This window comes from Chironomus tepperi, unplaced genomic scaffold, assembly GCF_022539635.2.
Source record: "Chironomus tepperi strain 1889 unplaced genomic scaffold, CSIRO-AGI_Ctep_v1 contig_398, whole genome shotgun sequence".
In the NCBI taxonomy this organism is placed as follows: domain Eukaryota; kingdom Metazoa; phylum Arthropoda; class Insecta; order Diptera; family Chironomidae; genus Chironomus; species Chironomus tepperi.
In genome coordinates, this window is record NW_027226520.1 from 438,038 (window position 1) to 457,081 (window position 19,044).

Genomic DNA, 19,044 nt, shown 5'->3' on the forward strand with positions numbered 1-19,044 from the left:
ATACTTTAAAGCTATTGAACAGAAAAATAAAAAAGTTTTTGTTTACATACAATATTAAATAAGAAAAAGGAGAAAGCATGGCTATTTTGAAAGGAGTACTTGTCGAAAAATTGAAGCACATGAAAATAAATCAAATACTTTAAATCCCATTTTTATTGAAACGTTTGCAATTTTCAGATAATATTGAGTTCGCAATATTTACAATTGTTTCATATTACTTAAGAATTTTCGACAATGCATTCATTGGGAATCGATGTAATAATTTCACAAATGCAAAATTTAATTTACTAATAAAGCAGCTACGATGACTTATAGAAATGAATATTTTTTAAGAACATGAGTATGACTTCTAGACAATTAATTCTTTCTGAGTTAAGATATTATCCTATAATATGATTCCAGCATTTCTTAATCATAAAATTTACCGAGTCATGAAATATGGACACACATAGCAACACAATAAAATAAAAATTTCTCCACTTTTATTGCTTCCTATTTTGCCTCAAGGATGTCAATAAAAAAAACTTTAAGCAGTATCTGAAGAAAAAAATCGGTCATAATAAGGAAGATTAAAGCAAAAAATGCTCGTTTCCAAAACAACAACAACAAGCATTTAAAATTATATGAAAGGGTTCTTTTTGTTCAACAACAATAACATAAGGAAGGGATTGAATTAGTTAATTTGTGTTTAACCCAATCTTTCTCAAATTTTCATAACATTTTTGAAATCCAGAATTCTTATTAGTGTCAAAACTTTATTTTTGATAACCATTTAAATGATGACGGGAACTAAAAAGCATTTTCAAACTAAAATTCCGTTTTGCAGTTTAATTTTAAATTTTGAAAAATTTAATATAAACTTTTGCAAGAAACTGATCTATTTAAAGATCTTTAAAGATTTGTAAGTTTAACACTTAGAGCACAGATGACGGAATAAAATTTCCAAAACAAGCCATGGAACTTAACCTAATAAATATTTTTAAATGCTGTAAAAAATGTTAAAGAAGAAATCCCATTTGAAAATTGATTGATTGACAATAAGAAAAGTTCCTTAACCCTTGTCAATAGTAAAATTAGCTCTTGTTCTTTAGTTTAATGCTTGCACTATTTCACACGTATTGCTTCATAATATTGTTGATTAACAGATGACTTACTCCGACCATAATTCATAAAATATTTTACTTTCATCAACCAGCAACGCATCAAATTATAGAAAATGAAGGCAAAAGCATTCAAATTTTCACATTTGATGGATGAATGCCATTCAAAGTCATGGTCTTTTAAACATCAGATCCATTACCAAAATATGTTTCTCAATGACTCTCATTCACTTTTCTTTTCATTCTTTTTCTCCTCTCTTATGAATCCCTTGTCGTCTAATACACCTTAAAGATTTCCTTTTTTTCATGTTCATACTATTGCTTTTCATTCAAAAAGTACATGAGCGAAAAAGGATGGGAGAAAAAAAGAAATGCAAAATGTATAAAAAATTCAGCAACAAGGATGGTATGTTGGGAGATTCTGTTACAACTAAAATTTCTTTAGCTAAAATCTTTCAGCATTTTTTCTATATTATTGATGGTGTCCCGTCATCTACGGGTAGACGATTACAAGATGCTTTTCTATCTTAATAATATGAAATAAATCACTTGATGTCCTCAATTTATCTGTCCTTTTTAGGCATTGTGGATTAGTTTTATTTTTGAAGTGATGATCATATTTTAAAAGGAAGTGGAAAAATGCGTTGTTATTTAATATTCGTTACTAACTCCTTTCCCAATCTCATTCTTCTTATTTTTCTCAAGTGATTTTTCACTTTTTCAGCTCCTTCTTTTCATGTTAAGCATTATTTATTTCCCATTCTCTCCTCCTGCTAAAGTCGTCATCATCATCAGTATCATGATGCATGTATACATCTACATATTATTATACAAATTATTTCGTTCACTTAAAAGAACCTTTTGTGAATGTCACGTTTGGGTATTAAAAAGGAAGTGAAGAAGCAAAGAATAGAAAAAGGAAAGAAAAATCTCGGGGCGATTTTGGTTTAAAAAATGTCAAAAAATCTCTTTAATTTGATGCAGACGGAGAAGTTCATTCTTAAAATATGGCCAATCTCGAAAATTTTGTGCAAGTTAAGTCTGCATAGACCTCAATTAGGATAGGAAGAAAGATTTTGAAGGGATTATTAAACACTTGATGATGTTTTGGAAGGCAAGCACTTTTTTGTATTTTGCAAAGTAGAAGACAGCGTCTGAGACAAAATATGAGACAACAATTTAAGTGTAATTATGCACTTGAAAAGAATGGCTGATGATAAAAAATGCTGCGCAATCATTTAAAATATATCAGCAAAGATGATAGAAAAAGCAAGGAGAACATTCTTTTATGATTCATTCATTCGAATTTATCTCAAGCGAGAAGAAGGCAAGCACCACTAACAAAAAGAAACTTTTCATCTACTTGAAAGAAGTATGAGTAAAATGAAAAATTCATTTGAAACCATTAAAATAATCTCGTGGTTATTTTTCAATAGAATGAATTGCTGGCAAATGGAAAGTGTAAAATGAAATAATTTTTCTTTTCTTTAAAATAGATTTATGAGAGCATCATAAGATTACTATTGGGTGAAGAACTTTTTCCTTCTTTTTTCAGTAAACAGATGAGTTGATGTACTCGATGATATTTTTCTGCTGAAGATTGTCTTTTCGTGTCTTCTTGAATTTAAAAATTTATTTTCAATAATTTTAATGCTCAAGAAAGTTTCGAGTGCTTTTAACTTGATAAATATTTGAATTATTGAGGAGTTACAGTACATATTGATGTGTGCAGTTCAAAAAACTTATTTTTAAATTCAATGGACAAAAGAAGAAATTTCATGAACCAAAAAACGAGGTATAGATTGAAAATCAGAAATCCAATGCAATCAAATTCCATCAACTAAATTGTAAACATTTAATTTCCTCGATACATGAAACCAAGATATATGACAAACGTCGTTAGCGAAAGATACAATGCTCAAGATTAGCAACATCTTAACGAAGAAACCCACTTCCTAAGAATGACAATGCAGACATAAACAAAAATATTCTTAAAAATGAAAAATACCCAAGGAATAAGCAAACTTGAGCATCTTCTCATCATCTCAAGTGAGCGAGTGAGTGATTGATTGAAGACTAAGAATACCATCTTAATAGAGTAGAAAGGTTTTATCACTAGGATTATGTCGACTTATGCATTCCACAAGTTTCAGTTTACTCAAAGCATCGTAAACGGAAATCCTCACAAAATCCTTAAATTAATACAAAATCGTAAAACATACTTCTCAAATGATTTCACACATTTTACAATTTATTTGTTGATGTTGTCGCTAAATAAGCATTAAAATGACGGAATGAAATTATTCTTTTAAAAAAGAAGGGATTTTAAGGAAGATTAGTCTGTATTCTCAAATAATAACAAGATGACAATCAAAAAAATTTTATGATGATGGATTTCTCATTTGCGGTTGAAAACTTTTTATTTACTTCCTTTCAATCTTGATAGCAGAATCGTTTATTGTTAATCGAACGGGTGACAAACACCAACAAATGTAATGTTGTAAATTTTGCATCATTGGAAAGGTTCAATGACCGCTACCTTCAATCATCATATAAAATATATGCATTCATGCTTATATGCATATCAATGTTTTAAGAATAGGAAATTTGCATCAGCAGCATCATGGATGAATGAATTTCGATTAAAATAAAAAGAGTGAAAATGAACAAAAAAATCACCTTTCTCATCTTCATGCACATTTTATTATTGTATTTTGTAATCAGATTACAACGGATGAGACTTTATATATATATGTACATACAGTGAGAAATGTTAAAAAGGAGAAGAAGTTGATTCATCATGCAATTGAATTGTGCACAATTTTGTAAAATTGGATTTGTGAAAGATGAGAAGGAAAAGAAAAGAAAGAGTGAAGCAATTTTATTCATATCGCAACTTCAGTATTATTATTGCAATTGCGAAGAATTTCTTCTGCTCAATGAGATAAAAAAAGTTAGTAAGAATGAATCTAATCAAAACACAAGAAGCGCATTTATAATTAATAGGGGTGAGTTCACTTTAAAAATAATTAATGATTGATTGGATTCGAAAATCCGAAATGTGTAACGTGCTGCAAGGCAAATCCAAGGGAGGGGTAAATTAAAGGAGGTGCAGTACGTAGCTTTATTTACAGAAACATAAACTGAATATTCATAATAATATCAATAAATTCAGTTGAGAAAGCTTCTTTACATTTATTTAAGCCATAAAATTGGTTTCTCTATCAATTTTTATTATTCTTAATGCATTGCACTATTGATTGCTCTACCGCATATTCAGCATTCAATTTCATTCCTTGTCATAAATTTTTAATTCTTCATATTATGTTCTTTAACACCAACCAACTATTCACTATGCAATCATCATTATCATCATGTTGAATGTTGTGAAAGTAGTGAGAAGTGAAAAGAAAAACAATATTGATGCAGAAGTGTTAAAACGGAAATTACGATTCATCTGGATGGCCCATAAAAATATTAATAAATAATACCGAAAATAACACCCTCAATTTCTATTTGCGATATGAAAAACTATAAAAATGCAGTTAATACATGAAATGAAATGATGGGATATTATACAGGAACATCATAAGAGCTGTATTGGAACAACATTTGTTTGGTGAATTAATAGAAAATTCTTCAATTTTCAACATTTTTATGACTCTAAATGGCATTATTAGCACAATCTATGAAAAAGGGATTAAAAATATGTCTTAATCTCGATTCGCATGTGTGTCCATCATAAAGTCCATTATTTCATGGTATTAGCTGCCTGCTCCTTCATTCATTCAATTAAATTGATTGATTTTTTTCACGGTTTTAATTTCGATTTATTTTTATACTTTTTTATTGCAGCACATGAGCTGTAGAATAGGAAAGAGATTCTGTGTGTGATCGTAAAAAAGGAACGAGAGTATGCTTCATATCTCTGCTCATTCATTTCAACAGAATTCAATGCATGTCATGGAACATTAAAATAGTAAAAATTGCCTCGTAAAAAATCCTTCTCATGGTGCTGCAATAAAAAATTTGCTCATATCAACTTTATTCATGTACTTGTTTATGCAATTTTTAAAAAGGAACAGAATGAAACTTGAAGGCAATTTAATGGCAAATTCTAATGTTCTGCTTCCTTGCATATTATTCGTAATAAAATTCACAAACAATAAGGATATCAACAATTCACTGCATGAATGAATTTTATTGTAAGAAATTTGAATTTCGTTTGTTTTAAGGATTATTAAGGAAACTTTAGTTTCATTTTTTTGAAGAAAAATATATACCTATTTGTTTTATTGCATTCAAAAAATTATAGTTTTTAAACGTGAACCTTCTTGATCATAATGAAAACGACACCAACTGAACAAATATGGATGAATGAAGCATTACGGTTTTTGGAGTATACTTCACATATTTTAATTTTTCTCTCAATTGTTTCTGAAATTTGGTACAATAAACATCTACGGGAGCTATGAAATTGAAAATAATTGTCATCGTGACTATTTTTATGTCAATTAGTATCAAACTTACTAATTGCGTTCCTATGGGTAAGTTAATTTATAATAATCATTAATGGTTCTAGTGTGGACATTTTTCAGGAGATATTGATGACGAAAGAGATGTTAACTTTTTAATCAACAAAATCAAAGAAGCAATAACAAAAGAATCTTCTCCAGCAAGTCCTAGTCCAAGTCCAAGTCAGGAAAAAACAAGTCCAATTGAAAAGGTTTTGAAAAACAGTGACGAGGCAAATGTTATACGATTTGACAGCAAAGGTGATTCTATTGAATCAGAAAAATTAAAACTGAATAGTGATGGTGGTGGTTGCAAGGACAAAGCCAAATCTTTAGTAACAGAACATGCTGAATTGTCTCCAAAAAATATCGTGAAAAAAAATGAAAACGAAAATATTACAGAAGTCCAAAAAGAAAATCTTCATGATATATCATCCTCTGTAGATGATCATGCAATTCGATATGATCGTCATGGAGATACGTTCGAAGAATATAAAGAGACTGATGAGCATCATGATGATCATAACGAATCATCAGAAGAAAAGCCGAAAAAAAAGAAAAAAACTCTTTTAAATAAGGCTGATATTGAAGGTGATGATACTATAAATCTTAACAGCATACTCAATGATGAATTTATTAACAAACAACTGGAAAATAAAAAACCACACGATGACGATGATTCTGAGGATGAGGATGACGATATTCCATTAATCACAATTCCTATGTATGACATTCTTCGACAATTTCAGCGAATGCAACAAGGATTTGAAAGCGAAACTGAAGAATATAGTGAAGAAACTACACAAGATGTATTTGATGATCCACATTTGAAAAACATTTTAAGGGAAATATCTGCCGAAAGAAAGGCTATGAAAAATGTTGTAGTTGATGGAAAGAAAATTAAACCAGCAGCAAAAAGAGTATTTGAACGTCACTTTGGACCATCGGATGAAAGTCTTTAAGTTGTCAAACACTTGAAAATCTTGAATAAAATTATGTTCCATCAAGGTTCACTTTATCAATGCATCTAAGAGTTTCTCAAGCAAATGGCTTATATCTCTTTGTTTTTACTACTAAATCAATTTTCTTCGACATCGTAAAAAAGAATTTAAACAATAAGGAATAAAGTTATCATAACAATCATTTCGAATGCTCGAATGCCTTTTATAGTTTACAAGAGAAATTGAAAATTGTCTCTGCTATTTCCTCTACTCTATCATCTTATTCATATTATTGACTCTCGTTTGCTATAATAGAAGAAGGAGACTGTATGAAAAAGCACAAGACATGGAAAATGTTTAAGGAAAGCCATAAAAAAATAAAAATAAAATATCAATATGTAAATGCTCGAGATGCTTTTCATTTTATAGCTGTCTTGAATTTTTCAAACATTTTTCATTGCATCTCGAAATGTGTGGATGAAGACAGCAATTGAATGGATGAGATTTGCATGTAAGAAAAAAGAGATACAAAAAGAAGTAATAAGAAGAAATTTCCTTAAACTGCTAATTCCATTATAGCCAATTATTTCGATAACAGTGCAATAAAACATCGGTTATCATCTCCGTAATTACATTAAAAACCATCACTGCAGTTCTTTTAAAGTAAATGGCAAATTGAAAATGGATAATAAATTGATTAAATGTAATTCCATTCGTTTTGATGGCGTGTTCTATTAGCTTAATTATATTTCATGATTTTAATTCTATCTTCTATCAACTAAACCATTTTCCAATTGCATTATTCGTTCAGTCTTTCTTCATTTTCCTCCACAAAAGTAAAGAAGTCAGTTGAGCCATAAAGAATAAAATCCTTGGTACGAGATTAAAGTCCATGCAATAAAATTTTTTTTTTTTTGCACAACATAAAAATGATAAATGAAGTCTTATGCGGTTTATGGTTGTGCAATGTTGAAGGAAGCATGTGAGGAGGAGGAGCAAAGACAATTTAGGGGATGTGCAATAATAACAAATAAATCCTATTCATGGTTGAAAAAAGAAATTAGTTTTTAACCCACAAAAATGAATGATATCGAATGAATGCAAATTGCATGACTAATGTCTTTATTTATCCTTCATCATTTAATCCCTATAATTGGTGAGGTCAATGAATAAAAAACGAAATTATCAGAATCATAAAATGAGCTATAATATTCTTAAGCAGTTCCTTAATTACATTTAGTTGGCTTCTCTTATATCCATCATAAATTCTTAATGAATGAGTAAAGATATTAATGATAGGAATAACCATTCATAAAGATGAAAAATGAAAATATGCATAAAATTACAATAAGTTTGTCATACATTCATAAATTAATCAATGGAAATTAAAAATAAGTACGTCTGATGAATTTTCAAGAGCTCTCGACATACCAATTCATACATGAACACTACATTCATCATCAAATTTTATTATGTTGCGTTGTTATTTGTTGCTGGAGAAATAATTAATGTGTCATAAAAAGACATTCAGCATGTATGCATAAATTAAAAAGTCATTTCGGAAAGGATTGTTAGAACATGATAATATGAGCGCATTTCATAAAATACCCAAAATAATTTTCAGTTAATGAAATCTTTATCAACAAAATATAAAGAATGAGCTTGTTTGGTCGATGGATGGATCTAGAGAGAAAATTTTGTAGGGACGAACATCATTGTCCTTAATTCTTAGGTCCTAGAACTCATGGAGAGATGCAGTCGATAGACCAGCTTAGCCAGCTCTATTTGAAGCTAAGTAAATCCATGGATCTCAATCGATCTATTCGACCAGCGAATTAAGGAAGTATTTGAATACTGTTTTGATTGGCACACTTCACAAAAAAGAAAAGAAAGTCTAATGACGTCTAATCCATGAATAATGTGACTATCAACGTTATTATTCTAATGTTAAATGATGAAATTTACTCAAAATTACTATAATTAAGCAATTGTCTAAAAATATGCTATAAAAATCCACTTTTTAATTTCATTTGTGCGCTTAAAATTATTTTCTTTTCATATTTGTTAAACTGATTCGTAAAAAAAAATTCTCGCGACTTTTTCCCTAATTAGCATCAGCATAATAATATGAATAATAATTATGAATAAAAACTCATTAAAATTATGTACATTTTTCATAACATCTTTTGACTTTTCTCCCTATGACAAGAATAAGAGAAATGATATTTTTTAACATAATGACATTAGTGATTAAAAATTCAAAAGATAAAAATGACTATGTATGTGGAACATTAATCTATTAAAAAGAATTCATCCATAAATATGTGCAATTTAAAAAATAAATAAATAAAAGCTACAACGTAATTAAAAGCTGGATAGATAAATAAAAAGAGATTCACAACCACTTACAGCATAATATAGAGAATGTCATTTAAAATACCACATAAATAGAGTTCTTTCTTTTCTTCTTGTTAAGCGTATCCTGAACGAGGATAAAATGAAAAAGAGAAAGTTTCTGTGCATTACACTTAGCAATGAACAACGTTGTGCAGAAGAAAAAATCTTTTACTACTGTTATTAACGTATGTATGTGACATGATATAGAATGTATGATATGTCATGATAGTCATCATAGATTTAACCGCTTTCGAATTTTCGAAATCATATGTTGATAGGATTTCATCATGTTTTGTAAAAATCGATTAAACTTATTAATTTTCCTTAAAATTCCATCACATTATAACAAAACAAAAATATTAGTCAACGTTGATACATTATAACTTGTAAACAAAAAAATAAACTTTAGTAATACATTAGTTATTTTAAGTGATTATATTCTGTACAACAATTATATTTATGTCAATTAAATAGTATTTAATTATTCAACATTGGAATGCTTCCAACATATCGAAATAATGAGAAATCTCAAAGTGAATTTCATGTATTATGCTGTAAATTTAGAGACCTTAGCAAGCAATCAGAATTTTTCATCTGCTGTGGACTAGTATTTGTTTTCTACTTGATTTATGGATATTTCGCTGAACTAATCTTCACTTATGAAGGTGTTTCAGGATGGTACATAACATTAGTTCAATTTTTCTATTATACAATTTTCGGGCTCAAAGAAAATGCAAAAATGCATCGACAGGTTCCACTAAATATTTACCTGTTGTTAGCATTTTTAACTTTAGGGACAATGGTAAGAAAATTAATTACTCTTTAAAAACTTTCACGATTTTAAATTTTCCTTTTTTCCACTTCATATGCAGGGATTATCGAACTTCTCATTGGAATATCTCAACTATCCAATGCAAATTATTTTCAAAAGTTGTAAACTGATTCCGGTGCTAATTGGATCGATATTGATTCAAAAAAAGAAACATAGCTTTATGGATTTTATGGCAGCATTTGCGATGTGCATAGGATTAGTATTCTTTACTCTTGCTGATTCGCAAGTGTCACCAAAATTTAGTGGATACGGTGTTTTCGTAATATCAGTAGCCTTAGTTTTTGATGCTGTGATTGGAAATGTCCAAGAGTTGGCAATGAAGAAATACAAAGCTTCGAACAGTGAAGTCGTATTTTATTCTTATGGCATTGGATTTTTATATTTGTTGGCATTTATGGTAATAACTGGAGATTTCTTCGATGGATTTCAATTTGCTTGGAAGGTATTTAAAAATTTGTCATCAACATTTAACCAAGTTATTGGGTTATCGACATTTAACAGTTTTTCATTTTCATATACAACAACAACAAAAACAACAACACGTTTTTTCATTGTTTTACAGTGTTTTTCGCGATGTTTTTACAGTGTTTACTGAACAATGTTTGAATTTTTTGACCGTTTTTTTCATTTATAGCATCCAATGGAGACTTATGGTTATAGTTTTTTACTAAGCATTACGGGATATTTAGGAATACAAATCGTTTTAACCCTTGTACGAACAACAGGAGCTACAACGGCTGTTACAGTCACGACAACTCGCAAAGCTATGAGCATTGCTGTATCGTTTATATTCTTTACAAAGCCATTCACATGGCAATACGTTTGGTCAGGACTGATCATTGTTTTAGGTATTTATCTTAACGTGTATAGCAAGAGATCAAAATTAACGTTCACAGAATTTATTGGTAAATTTAGAAGATTGATACATAGACGTAAAGATGAAAGTAGACAAAAACTTCTTGACATTTAAGAAACATTTTGACTCTAATTAGATTCTAAAAAGTAATTAAATTTTTTTTAGTATTTAAACACACATTATGAAAGGACCATTTAAGATAATGGCAAATAAAATTCCATTTTAATTAGAAAACAGTACAGAAAAAGGATTAAATTGATATAAAACTTTAGAATGGTATAAAGCATAAAATGTCTCTCACGTGTTCCCTCTAAGCACAAATATCTTCTGTTTTATTTATCTTTTTACGCCTAAAAAATCATTTTTATGACATTTCGTCTTAATAACTTTATGGTATGTTTAATAATTTCAGAGAAAATTTTACGATCATTGCTGTTGTTTATTCTTCTGTTTTTGTTGATTAAAAATATTTTTTTATCCTTAATAATAACAGTCACAAAATTGCAATTAAAAATGCATAAAACGTGATGACTAAACAAACAAAGGATAAGTTTCTATATTCCATCTTTTTCTCATTTCCTCTGTCAAACACAAAACCAACAAACGCGACAACTTCATTAAATAGTTCATATCTCTTCACCTCGAAAGGAGAATCCAAATGTTTTATTATAATTCCGCGATACATTATTTTATGATCTTTTTATAGCCATGAAAGGGTTAAAATATTCTATTTCGATTACATTCATTGACACTAACTTTTTCATCCCTCATAAATAAGCAGTCACCTCAGCAGAACGGAATTTTTTTTAATCGAAATGAGATAGCACAGTGAAAAAAAATTGTTGTCTCATCAGATTTTTTGTTCCTTTTTTGAGCTTCTCAATAAATTTTTTAACTTCCCGTTCCCGATAAAAGAAGAGATATTTTATTTTACGATCTTAAATTTGAATTAAAGTCGAATTAAAGTGCGCGCCAAAAAAAGTTTATGTATATTTATAAGGATGATTTTATGGACATACGGCAAACATAGCAGATCCCCACAATAAATACTTTTTTGGTGTGTAACAGTGATGGGAAAAAAAGAGGATGGAATTGAAGGGAAGTGTTGTGACATCCATAAAACCCTCTGTAAACAAACATAACTTTACCAGTCATCGACGAGCGATTTTTATTATTAAATGAGATATTTTTTGTGCCATCTCCGTCATATCTCTCTCCTTGTGTAATAAAATTTACAGAAATGCAAATAAAATGTGATGGGAAAAAAATGAATGAACGAATGTTCACAGAAGTGCTTGTAGCCAAAGAATAAGAAGTTGGGTGGTTGTGGAAATCGAGAGAAAGTTTACTTAAGCTGAGGAAAATTTATTTTCCTTGTAAAAACAAAATTATTCATCAAGGATATATTCATCGTTGAGATGCAGAAGTACAATTTTTATGCAACATGCAACAAAGGATTTTGTTTTTTCTTCAAAATCCACGAGAATTTTTCAGCTGATACTACACGAAAAAGAAAAAAAAATAAAGAAAATTCATTTAAAATGTAATATGAGAAGTATCCATCTGAGAGAACTAATAAAAGAGCTAATGAATGAAAATTAAATTTTACACCTTTTTCCTTCAACTTTATAACTCCCTGAACTTTCATAAACTTTTTCCTTCGTTTTCTTTTATATACCTTCACTTCGTTTCAACATTGAAATTTTATTATTAAAATGTTAAAATTTCTTTCTTTTTGTGTTCATGGATGTTCATCATAGATAAAAGAAAAGAGTATTCTCGTGTTTTTTCACCAACTCTTTGCATTGGTATCGCAATGTTATGCTTAAATTTGAAATTTCATGCTCATGATTTCATTTCCAACCAAAATTGAATTTCTCTGTAAAAACTTTCTTTTTTTTAAAGTCTCAATGGACATATTGAAAATTGCCAGAAAAGTCACATGAATGCAAATGGTCAAAAAAAAATTACTTTTGGAGATTATTAAATATAATAAGAATTCCATCAGATAAGACTGCTTTGAAAAGAACATCAAATGCCAGAAGAAAAAATTTCTCCGTCACCATCATACGCCAATAATCCCTAAGATTAATCACCAGTTGTATTCATTCTAGAAAATTTCCCTTGAACTCGCGTGAATGAAAAAACAGGAAAGTGCATTATGATGTCGTTCCGAGAACAATAGCTGTAAATGAATATTCAACAATCGTAAGATTCTGAAAAGAAACTTGAGAAAAAAATGATTGCGAGATTATGTTGTTTAAGGATTAACTGAAGAGGCGAAAATGAGAAAAAATAAATGCTAAAAAAAGGAATTCTTTTATTAATTTTCTTTGTTGGTGTCTGTCATTTCATTGACTTAAAAGCGTTTACATGCAAATCTTTTAAGTATCCTACCGAAAAAAAGGAAATAAAAATTTTTGAGCGTAAATTAAAAAAAATCCATAATCAGAAGAGAAAAAAAGTCTGAGCTACTGCATTTTTTATGAAGTCGCATTTTTAAAATCTTAAATTATTCTGGCATCGTCTACTTTTCCATTGCCCTTTCAAAAATGTTTTTGATTTAAAAATAATTCACTCTAGCCTTTATGTGGGGATATAAGAATATAGAATGTAAAGAATCATTAAAATTAAAGGCAGTAGAAGATTTAAAATTCTAAAATTTAAATGTCTAAGTAAATTTAATGGATGTTGATTTTTCATCAGACATGAAAAGCCGTAAAACTATTAAAATGGAAAAAATTATTGACAAACAATGAGTTTAGAACAACAGAAAATTGTTTCAGTTATTAACAATTCGAGCATAAACTGGATAATAAAAATGTTTTTTTTTTTTTTTGCATAATCACATTCTGTGTGTGCGTAATAAGTAGAGGGTGTGCTGATATTATAAAATCTAATTAAAAATTGTTGGAAAAAGTTGTAAAATTTTGAACAATATAAATTCAAATGGATGCTGCTTTGAATGCTTAATCTACACTGTTATTAGATGTATAAAGACATACATCCTTACTGTGCAATGTTAGTTTAAGTAGATGACTCATAAAATGAGCATAACACAACTATCTTTCTCTTTAATTTATAAATTAAATCTAATATGAAACTAAAATGCTTGGATTTGAGGAAAACCTAATGCCAAACATCTTACATCATACTGTTAGTGAAAATTGTCAATTTTTTGCAAAAAATTTCCATTTCATTCACTAACGACAGTATTTAAGGAATAAGATAGGAAAAATTTGCAATCTTAAATGATGTAAGTCAATTATCGATTGATGTCCCTCATTTCTTGTACCATATCTTGTTCTGGCGGCACTGAATATTCATCTCTATCTGGTTTTCTTCCTAAGCATGTTGTAAAGCATGTATCTCCCTTTCCAAAGTTTTCTCCATCTTCTAAGCTTTCAGGCATTGGCTGTCCGTTTGTCTCAGGTAGAAGAAGTACCCATAATCCAGATACAACAGAAACTGCACCAAAAATGATTGCAGGTATTTTTGGATTGAGTGAATCAAATAAAATAATTAAAGGAGTTAAAGCTCCCGACAATCTCGCCATCATGCTGCCAAGACCCATTAATGATGATCTTACAACTGTTGGAAATAATTCTGTTGAGTAGTTATAAATTACAGCAAATGACCCAGCAATAAACTAAAAGATGTAAGATGATTAATAATCAATGGATTGAAATTTAATTAATATGTAATTAATACCAATTTTCCAATAAACACAGTCGTAGTTGATTCAGTTGATTTTTGTGCCATAAAAACAGCTAAAATACATGCGGTTCCTCCAACGACCATAAATGATGATGTAATTGATCTTCTTCCTAGTCTATCCAAAAGCAAAATAACAGCCAAATAGCTTGGAATTTCAACGAGACTCATGATAAATAAGTTAAAGAAAGGATTTCCACCAAGTTTACCCTAAATTAAAAGAAAGTCAAAAATTAACAATCAGTCATTAAAAAAATTCTACGTGTGTGTTCTTACAGAACTTAGTGATAATCCATAATATCCGATTGAATTTGCAAACCAGCACATACAAACATTTAACGTCTTCATTCTCAAATTAGGCGTCTTAAAAAGATCAGATATACCAAAAGACTTTTGAGTTTCTACAACATTTCCATTTCTTGGTGCTTTTGTATATGAAAGGTAATACTGTTTGTCAATTCCAATTCTATTCTTATTAATTCGAGATGCTTTTGCTACAATATCAATAGCTTCTGCATGTCTTCCCTGTGTCCACAGCCATCGTGGTGATTCATCCATAATCCACCAATGTGCAATAAGAATTAATGCATGCAAGCCATAGATTACTTGTAAAAGTTGACGATCTTTAATCAATGCAGCCCATCCTGCCACAAGCATTATTCCAAAGGCAAAGGCTGCTTGAAATGCTACTCCACAAGGTGTGCGTTTTGAAGGTCCAACAAGTTCCATCGTTAAAACAAACCCAGTTATATAACTTCCGGCTGATCCAAAAATTCCATACAAATACCGGACAACAAGGAATGAATAGTATTCTGGTACAAATGCTACACCAACGCCGATAATAAGTTGCAAAGTTGCTGACCAACAGAAAACTTTCTTTCTCCCAATCTTATCAGCTAACGAACCTAATGTTACAGCACCAGTAAATACACCAAGCATGTAAATTGTTTGTGCTAAAGCCCCTAAGTATAGATTATCACACACCATATTCCATTGAATAGTTCTCGTGTCTTGATAGTACGTTGTGTCATACACAAATTGTGTGCATTTAATTGTTTCATTTGTTCCTTCAGTATACATGTGGCATGAATCTAAATCCCCATTTTCTTTTAATGGTATCCTCGAAAGTATATCTGTAGAATTCCATGATGCAATTGTTTCATTTGTATCAACACCATCAATGAAGCAACGATGTTCCGGAACTGCTGCTATTGTGACAAGAGACAGCATGTGAAGACCAGCTGTTACTGCTGATAGTATGTGTAGAAAAAATTGAAATCCTTGATATCTCCCAAAGTCCCCTGCAAATGAGAATATTGATAATTTATTATCACTTTTGAAATATGTACTTATCTTAGAAAGCAAATATTTACTCATTTACGTGTTGACAGAAATGTTTATAACGTTTGCCTTACTTTACTTAGAGTAATACGTATAATCAAGCCATAAGAATATGCGCAAAAAATATGCACAAATAAATTAATTGAATTTATCGGACGTAGACCGTTCAATGAACGATGTTTTATAACAATTAGAGTAAAGTATATATGCATATCTATTGTCTACTCTTTCTTAAGTCGCAATTCATAAATCTATGAAAACCTTTTACATTGTAAATTTCCAATCAATTAGCATTTCAAATTAAAAAAATCAATTGAAAGAACTAAATTAAAATCACAATTGATGCTGCTTCTAAATTTTTTTTCGATTCTTGGTTCAATTGACTTAAACGATAAACGTTAATCTTTGTGCACCCATTTTATATAGAGTGTATTATTCATCAATGTATTATTTATTGAAAAGACGTTTTTAAATTATTGTCTTGTATTAACTTAACTAATTCGCACATTTATATATTAATAATGTATGAATGATGTTCCATAAATTCTCATTTATTTAAATTTTCGAAAGTCCATAAATTTATTTTAATTAAATTGGAAATGGTGATTGAAAATTTAATAATTGTCAAAATTAGTTTGTCGATATGTAGACACCAAAACATTACTTCTAATATAGTTAGAGGAGTCAATAGCTTATCAAGAATTCTGATCAAGAATCTGTCATATCTTAAATTTAAACATAGGACAAGAGTCACGAGCTTACAAAAATGGACTAAATTGTGACAATTAAATTGTAGACAAACATGTTCTCAAATTAAATCTTCTGTTGACATCAAGCATGCTCTGCCAATTAAGATGCGATTCATATTAGTAAACAGAGTAATAAAACGGAACAGTTGTTTGTGAAAAGAAAAGAAGCATTGGGTAAGGTCAAGGGCAACTTAGAGATAAAGTTTATGATTACGAAAACTGTAAAAGCCAATTATAAGGAGTCAAATGAAGAACTAACTCATCATTTGTCAATTAAGCTGTATATATGTTAAGAAATGGCAAAATAAATTTGCATTTTTATTGCTTAGCGCCAATTACCATAGAATAACTACCGGCGTCAAAGCTTCATTGTGTAATTTATTGAATATATAAAATAAAATAAAATAAAATCAACTACTTAAATAAGTTTACTGATTGTAGATTAGTGCCACTGTGTTTGTCTTTATCAGCATAAATCACGATTTGGCACTTGAGAAAATGGATTTTTTATGGTTTAATAATAGATTTCCGATCGTATAGAAATCGTATTTCTATATTTTTCAAGTACGCGTTTCTATAATTAGTCACTTAAAATTCGTAAATTGCGTACATGCATCGATATGATAATGAGTTGTGAGAATTTTCTAACTCATACTTCTATTAGTACATAGAAAATATTTTCTTGGTTATTTATGTCTCGGACGTACTATGATCACAAGATTGATTGTGATTAAAACAGTATGTAAATTTTGAGAAAAATGGAAGTAAGTCTATTGAGCAGATGAGCCTTATTGTTGATGAATTCCATTGTCTTAACACTCATTTTCACACAATAATTTATGATTCATGCCCAAATGAAATATTGGCATTTATATTACCGCAGTTACTAAGTATATTATTTGTTTGGATCTTTTTTGGATGCAATATTTTTTTATCATATTTAAAGTTGTTAAACTACTACATATATAAAGTCTGTTGACAGTAATCTCTTTGTTTTCGAATAACAAAAAATAATGTTTTGATGATGAACTGCAAAGAGATCATTAAGTAAATCTACAGACACGTGCACCCAAAAATATATAACTGAACCAAATGTTCTTCCCACTCCATTACTTTCTCTTTATCCATCATGAAATGTAACATTCATTTGTAAAAGTAAATAAAAATAATAACATACACATATATCCATTAGTGAAAGAATGAAAGCCACAAAGTGGAAAGATTTAAATCATGTGCCAAAAATTGTTTTCGTTCTTGCCTTGTACGTTTCAAGTTATTTCTTCCATTGAAATTTATCTTTCTTCAATTTCCTTCATGCTAAGTCAAAATTTCTTTAATTCAACCGGTAAATGAAGAAGTAAGAAATGATTGTGCCTCATAATGATCAACATACAGCTGCAGAAAATGGAAAGTTTGATATAAAAAGAGATTTAGCAAATCATTTACTTTTTCATGCCTTACTGAATTGAATTGACCTTTAAGAAACTTAAAATAATTTATTTATGACAACGAACCTAACATTGAATTGAGTAATGTCAGTTCAATGAATGATTGAAAATTCGACAGACCAAAATAATTATCGAATCGATTGAAAAATGCTTATTGCAGTGATTTACTGTATATAGTAAGTTACTACTGGTTAGCACCACATTTAATCGATTTTAATGCAACAATTTATGAAGAAAACGCTTTAACGGGAAGAAATTTATTTTGTAATTTAATGCTTCAGAAACGACCAGCAAAAAAAAATCGGAATTACGACTTGGATGTTAGACTTTATTTTCAAACTAAGTATATTTACCTAATGTTGACATTAGCTCTTCTAATGCGTGATCAATAGCCATGATTATTTCGAAATTTCTTAGACTTTTCTCAACTAAATCTGTTCATTAACTTAAATAAATATTCCTTTTAATTAAAACAAAAAAAAAATGTTTTGATTCACTGATTGAACTTTTTGACCGTTCTAATTAATACATGTCACTATACACGTTGCACATTTTTTTCCACTTAGGTAGTTATTCCTCCGTATGTATATTTCTAATTTCATTCACGTTTCAATTTACTAACAAAAAATAAAAGAACTTTGCAGCCGCCTGTTTTCCTCACAAATTTTTCTCTGCTTTTCTTCTTAAAAAGCATACAAATTTTACACCTTCACACAACGTCTATTCTGATCGATCCGCACAACTCAAATAAATGTGGTTCTCAGATTTCTCTGCCAACAAATTTTTACTTTTTTTGCTAACTGAGTGAATAGCTAAAAAAGAGCGATCAACAACCGAACTCTAAGTTATGAATGGAAGTAGTCGTTCCTAAAGCACATAACAGAGTTTCTTCTTTCAATAAAAAAGCGAACGATCGAAAGAGAATTGAGTAAAATAGTATTTTTTCGAGAAATGGAAGTGTTTATTTCTCTCCAGTTTTGTTTATCTGTTTTATCAGTAAGAATGTTAAGTTAAAATACTTTAAGGGTTATGTTGACAAGCGTCTATTTACTAATGCCGAGTAATCATTTTTTGTTCTGATATGCTTATTACATTTTTCTGAAATCATTAAAATGTCTTTTCATTTCGTAAGTGTATTCATTAGTATGCATA

At 29.4% G+C, this 19,044-nt stretch overlaps 3 protein-coding genes across 3 annotated transcripts; 2 read left to right on the forward strand and 1 right to left on the reverse strand.

Moving 5' to 3' along the window:
- Positions 1-5,539: 5,539 nt before the first annotated feature.
- LOC139096673 (M protein, serotype 5-like) lies at positions 5,540-6,640 on the forward strand. Its single transcript, XM_070648400.1, has 2 exons — positions 5,540-5,647; positions 5,699-6,640. The coding sequence occupies exons 1-2, from the start codon at positions 5,572-5,574 to the stop codon at positions 6,574-6,576; spliced, it is 954 nt and encodes a 317-aa protein (XP_070504501.1). The 5' UTR covers positions 5,540-5,571; the 3' UTR covers positions 6,577-6,640.
- A 2,657-nt stretch (positions 6,641-9,297) lies between these two features.
- Positions 9,298-10,994, forward strand: Papst2 (PAPS transporter 2). The gene is made up of 3 exons (XM_070648417.1): positions 9,298-9,754; positions 9,825-10,226; positions 10,419-10,994. The coding sequence occupies exons 1-3, from the start codon at positions 9,449-9,451 to the stop codon at positions 10,752-10,754; spliced, it is 1,044 nt and encodes a 347-aa protein (XP_070504518.1). The 5' UTR covers positions 9,298-9,448; the 3' UTR covers positions 10,755-10,994.
- Positions 10,995-12,936: 1,942 nt separating this feature from the next.
- On the reverse strand, positions 12,937-18,712 carry LOC139096689 (organic cation transporter protein). Its single transcript, XM_070648422.1, has 4 exons — positions 18,246-18,712; positions 14,631-15,655; positions 14,352-14,564; positions 12,937-14,289 (listed from the first exon to the last, which is right to left on the reverse strand). Exons 1-4 carry the CDS (start codon positions 18,286-18,288, stop codon positions 13,906-13,908), a joined length of 1,665 nt encoding a protein of 554 aa, XP_070504523.1. The 5' UTR covers positions 18,289-18,712; the 3' UTR covers positions 12,937-13,905.
- Between the last annotated feature and the right edge of the window lie 332 nt (positions 18,713-19,044).

Coding starts and splice junctions, on each gene's coding strand:
- LOC139096673 (XM_070648400.1), top strand. CDS start 5,572: ATGAAATTGAAAATAATTGTCATCGTGACTATTTTTATGTCAATTAGT. Junction 5,648..5,698: donor TACTAATTGCGTTCCTATGG/GTAAGTTAATTT, acceptor GACATTTTTCAG/GAGATATTGATGACGAAAGA.
- Papst2 (XM_070648417.1), top strand. CDS start 9,449: ATGCTTCCAACATATCGAAATAATGAGAAATCTCAAAGTGAATTTCAT. Junction 9,755..9,824: donor TTTTAACTTTAGGGACAATG/GTAAGAAAATTA, acceptor CTTCATATGCAG/GGATTATCGAACTTCTCATT. Junction 10,227..10,418: donor GATTTCAATTTGCTTGGAAG/GTATTTAAAAAT, acceptor TTTCATTTATAG/CATCCAATGGAGACTTATGG.
- LOC139096689 (XM_070648422.1), bottom strand. CDS start 18,288: ATGGCTATTGATCACGCATTAGAAGAGCTAATGTCAACATTAG. Junction 14,565..14,630: donor ATGGATTATCACTAAGTTCT/GTAAGAACACAC, acceptor CTTTTAATTTAG/GGTAAACTTGGTGGAAATCC. Junction 14,290..14,351: donor CTGTGTTTATTGGAAAATTG/GTATTAATTACA, acceptor TACATCTTTTAG/TTTATTGCTGGGTCATTTGC.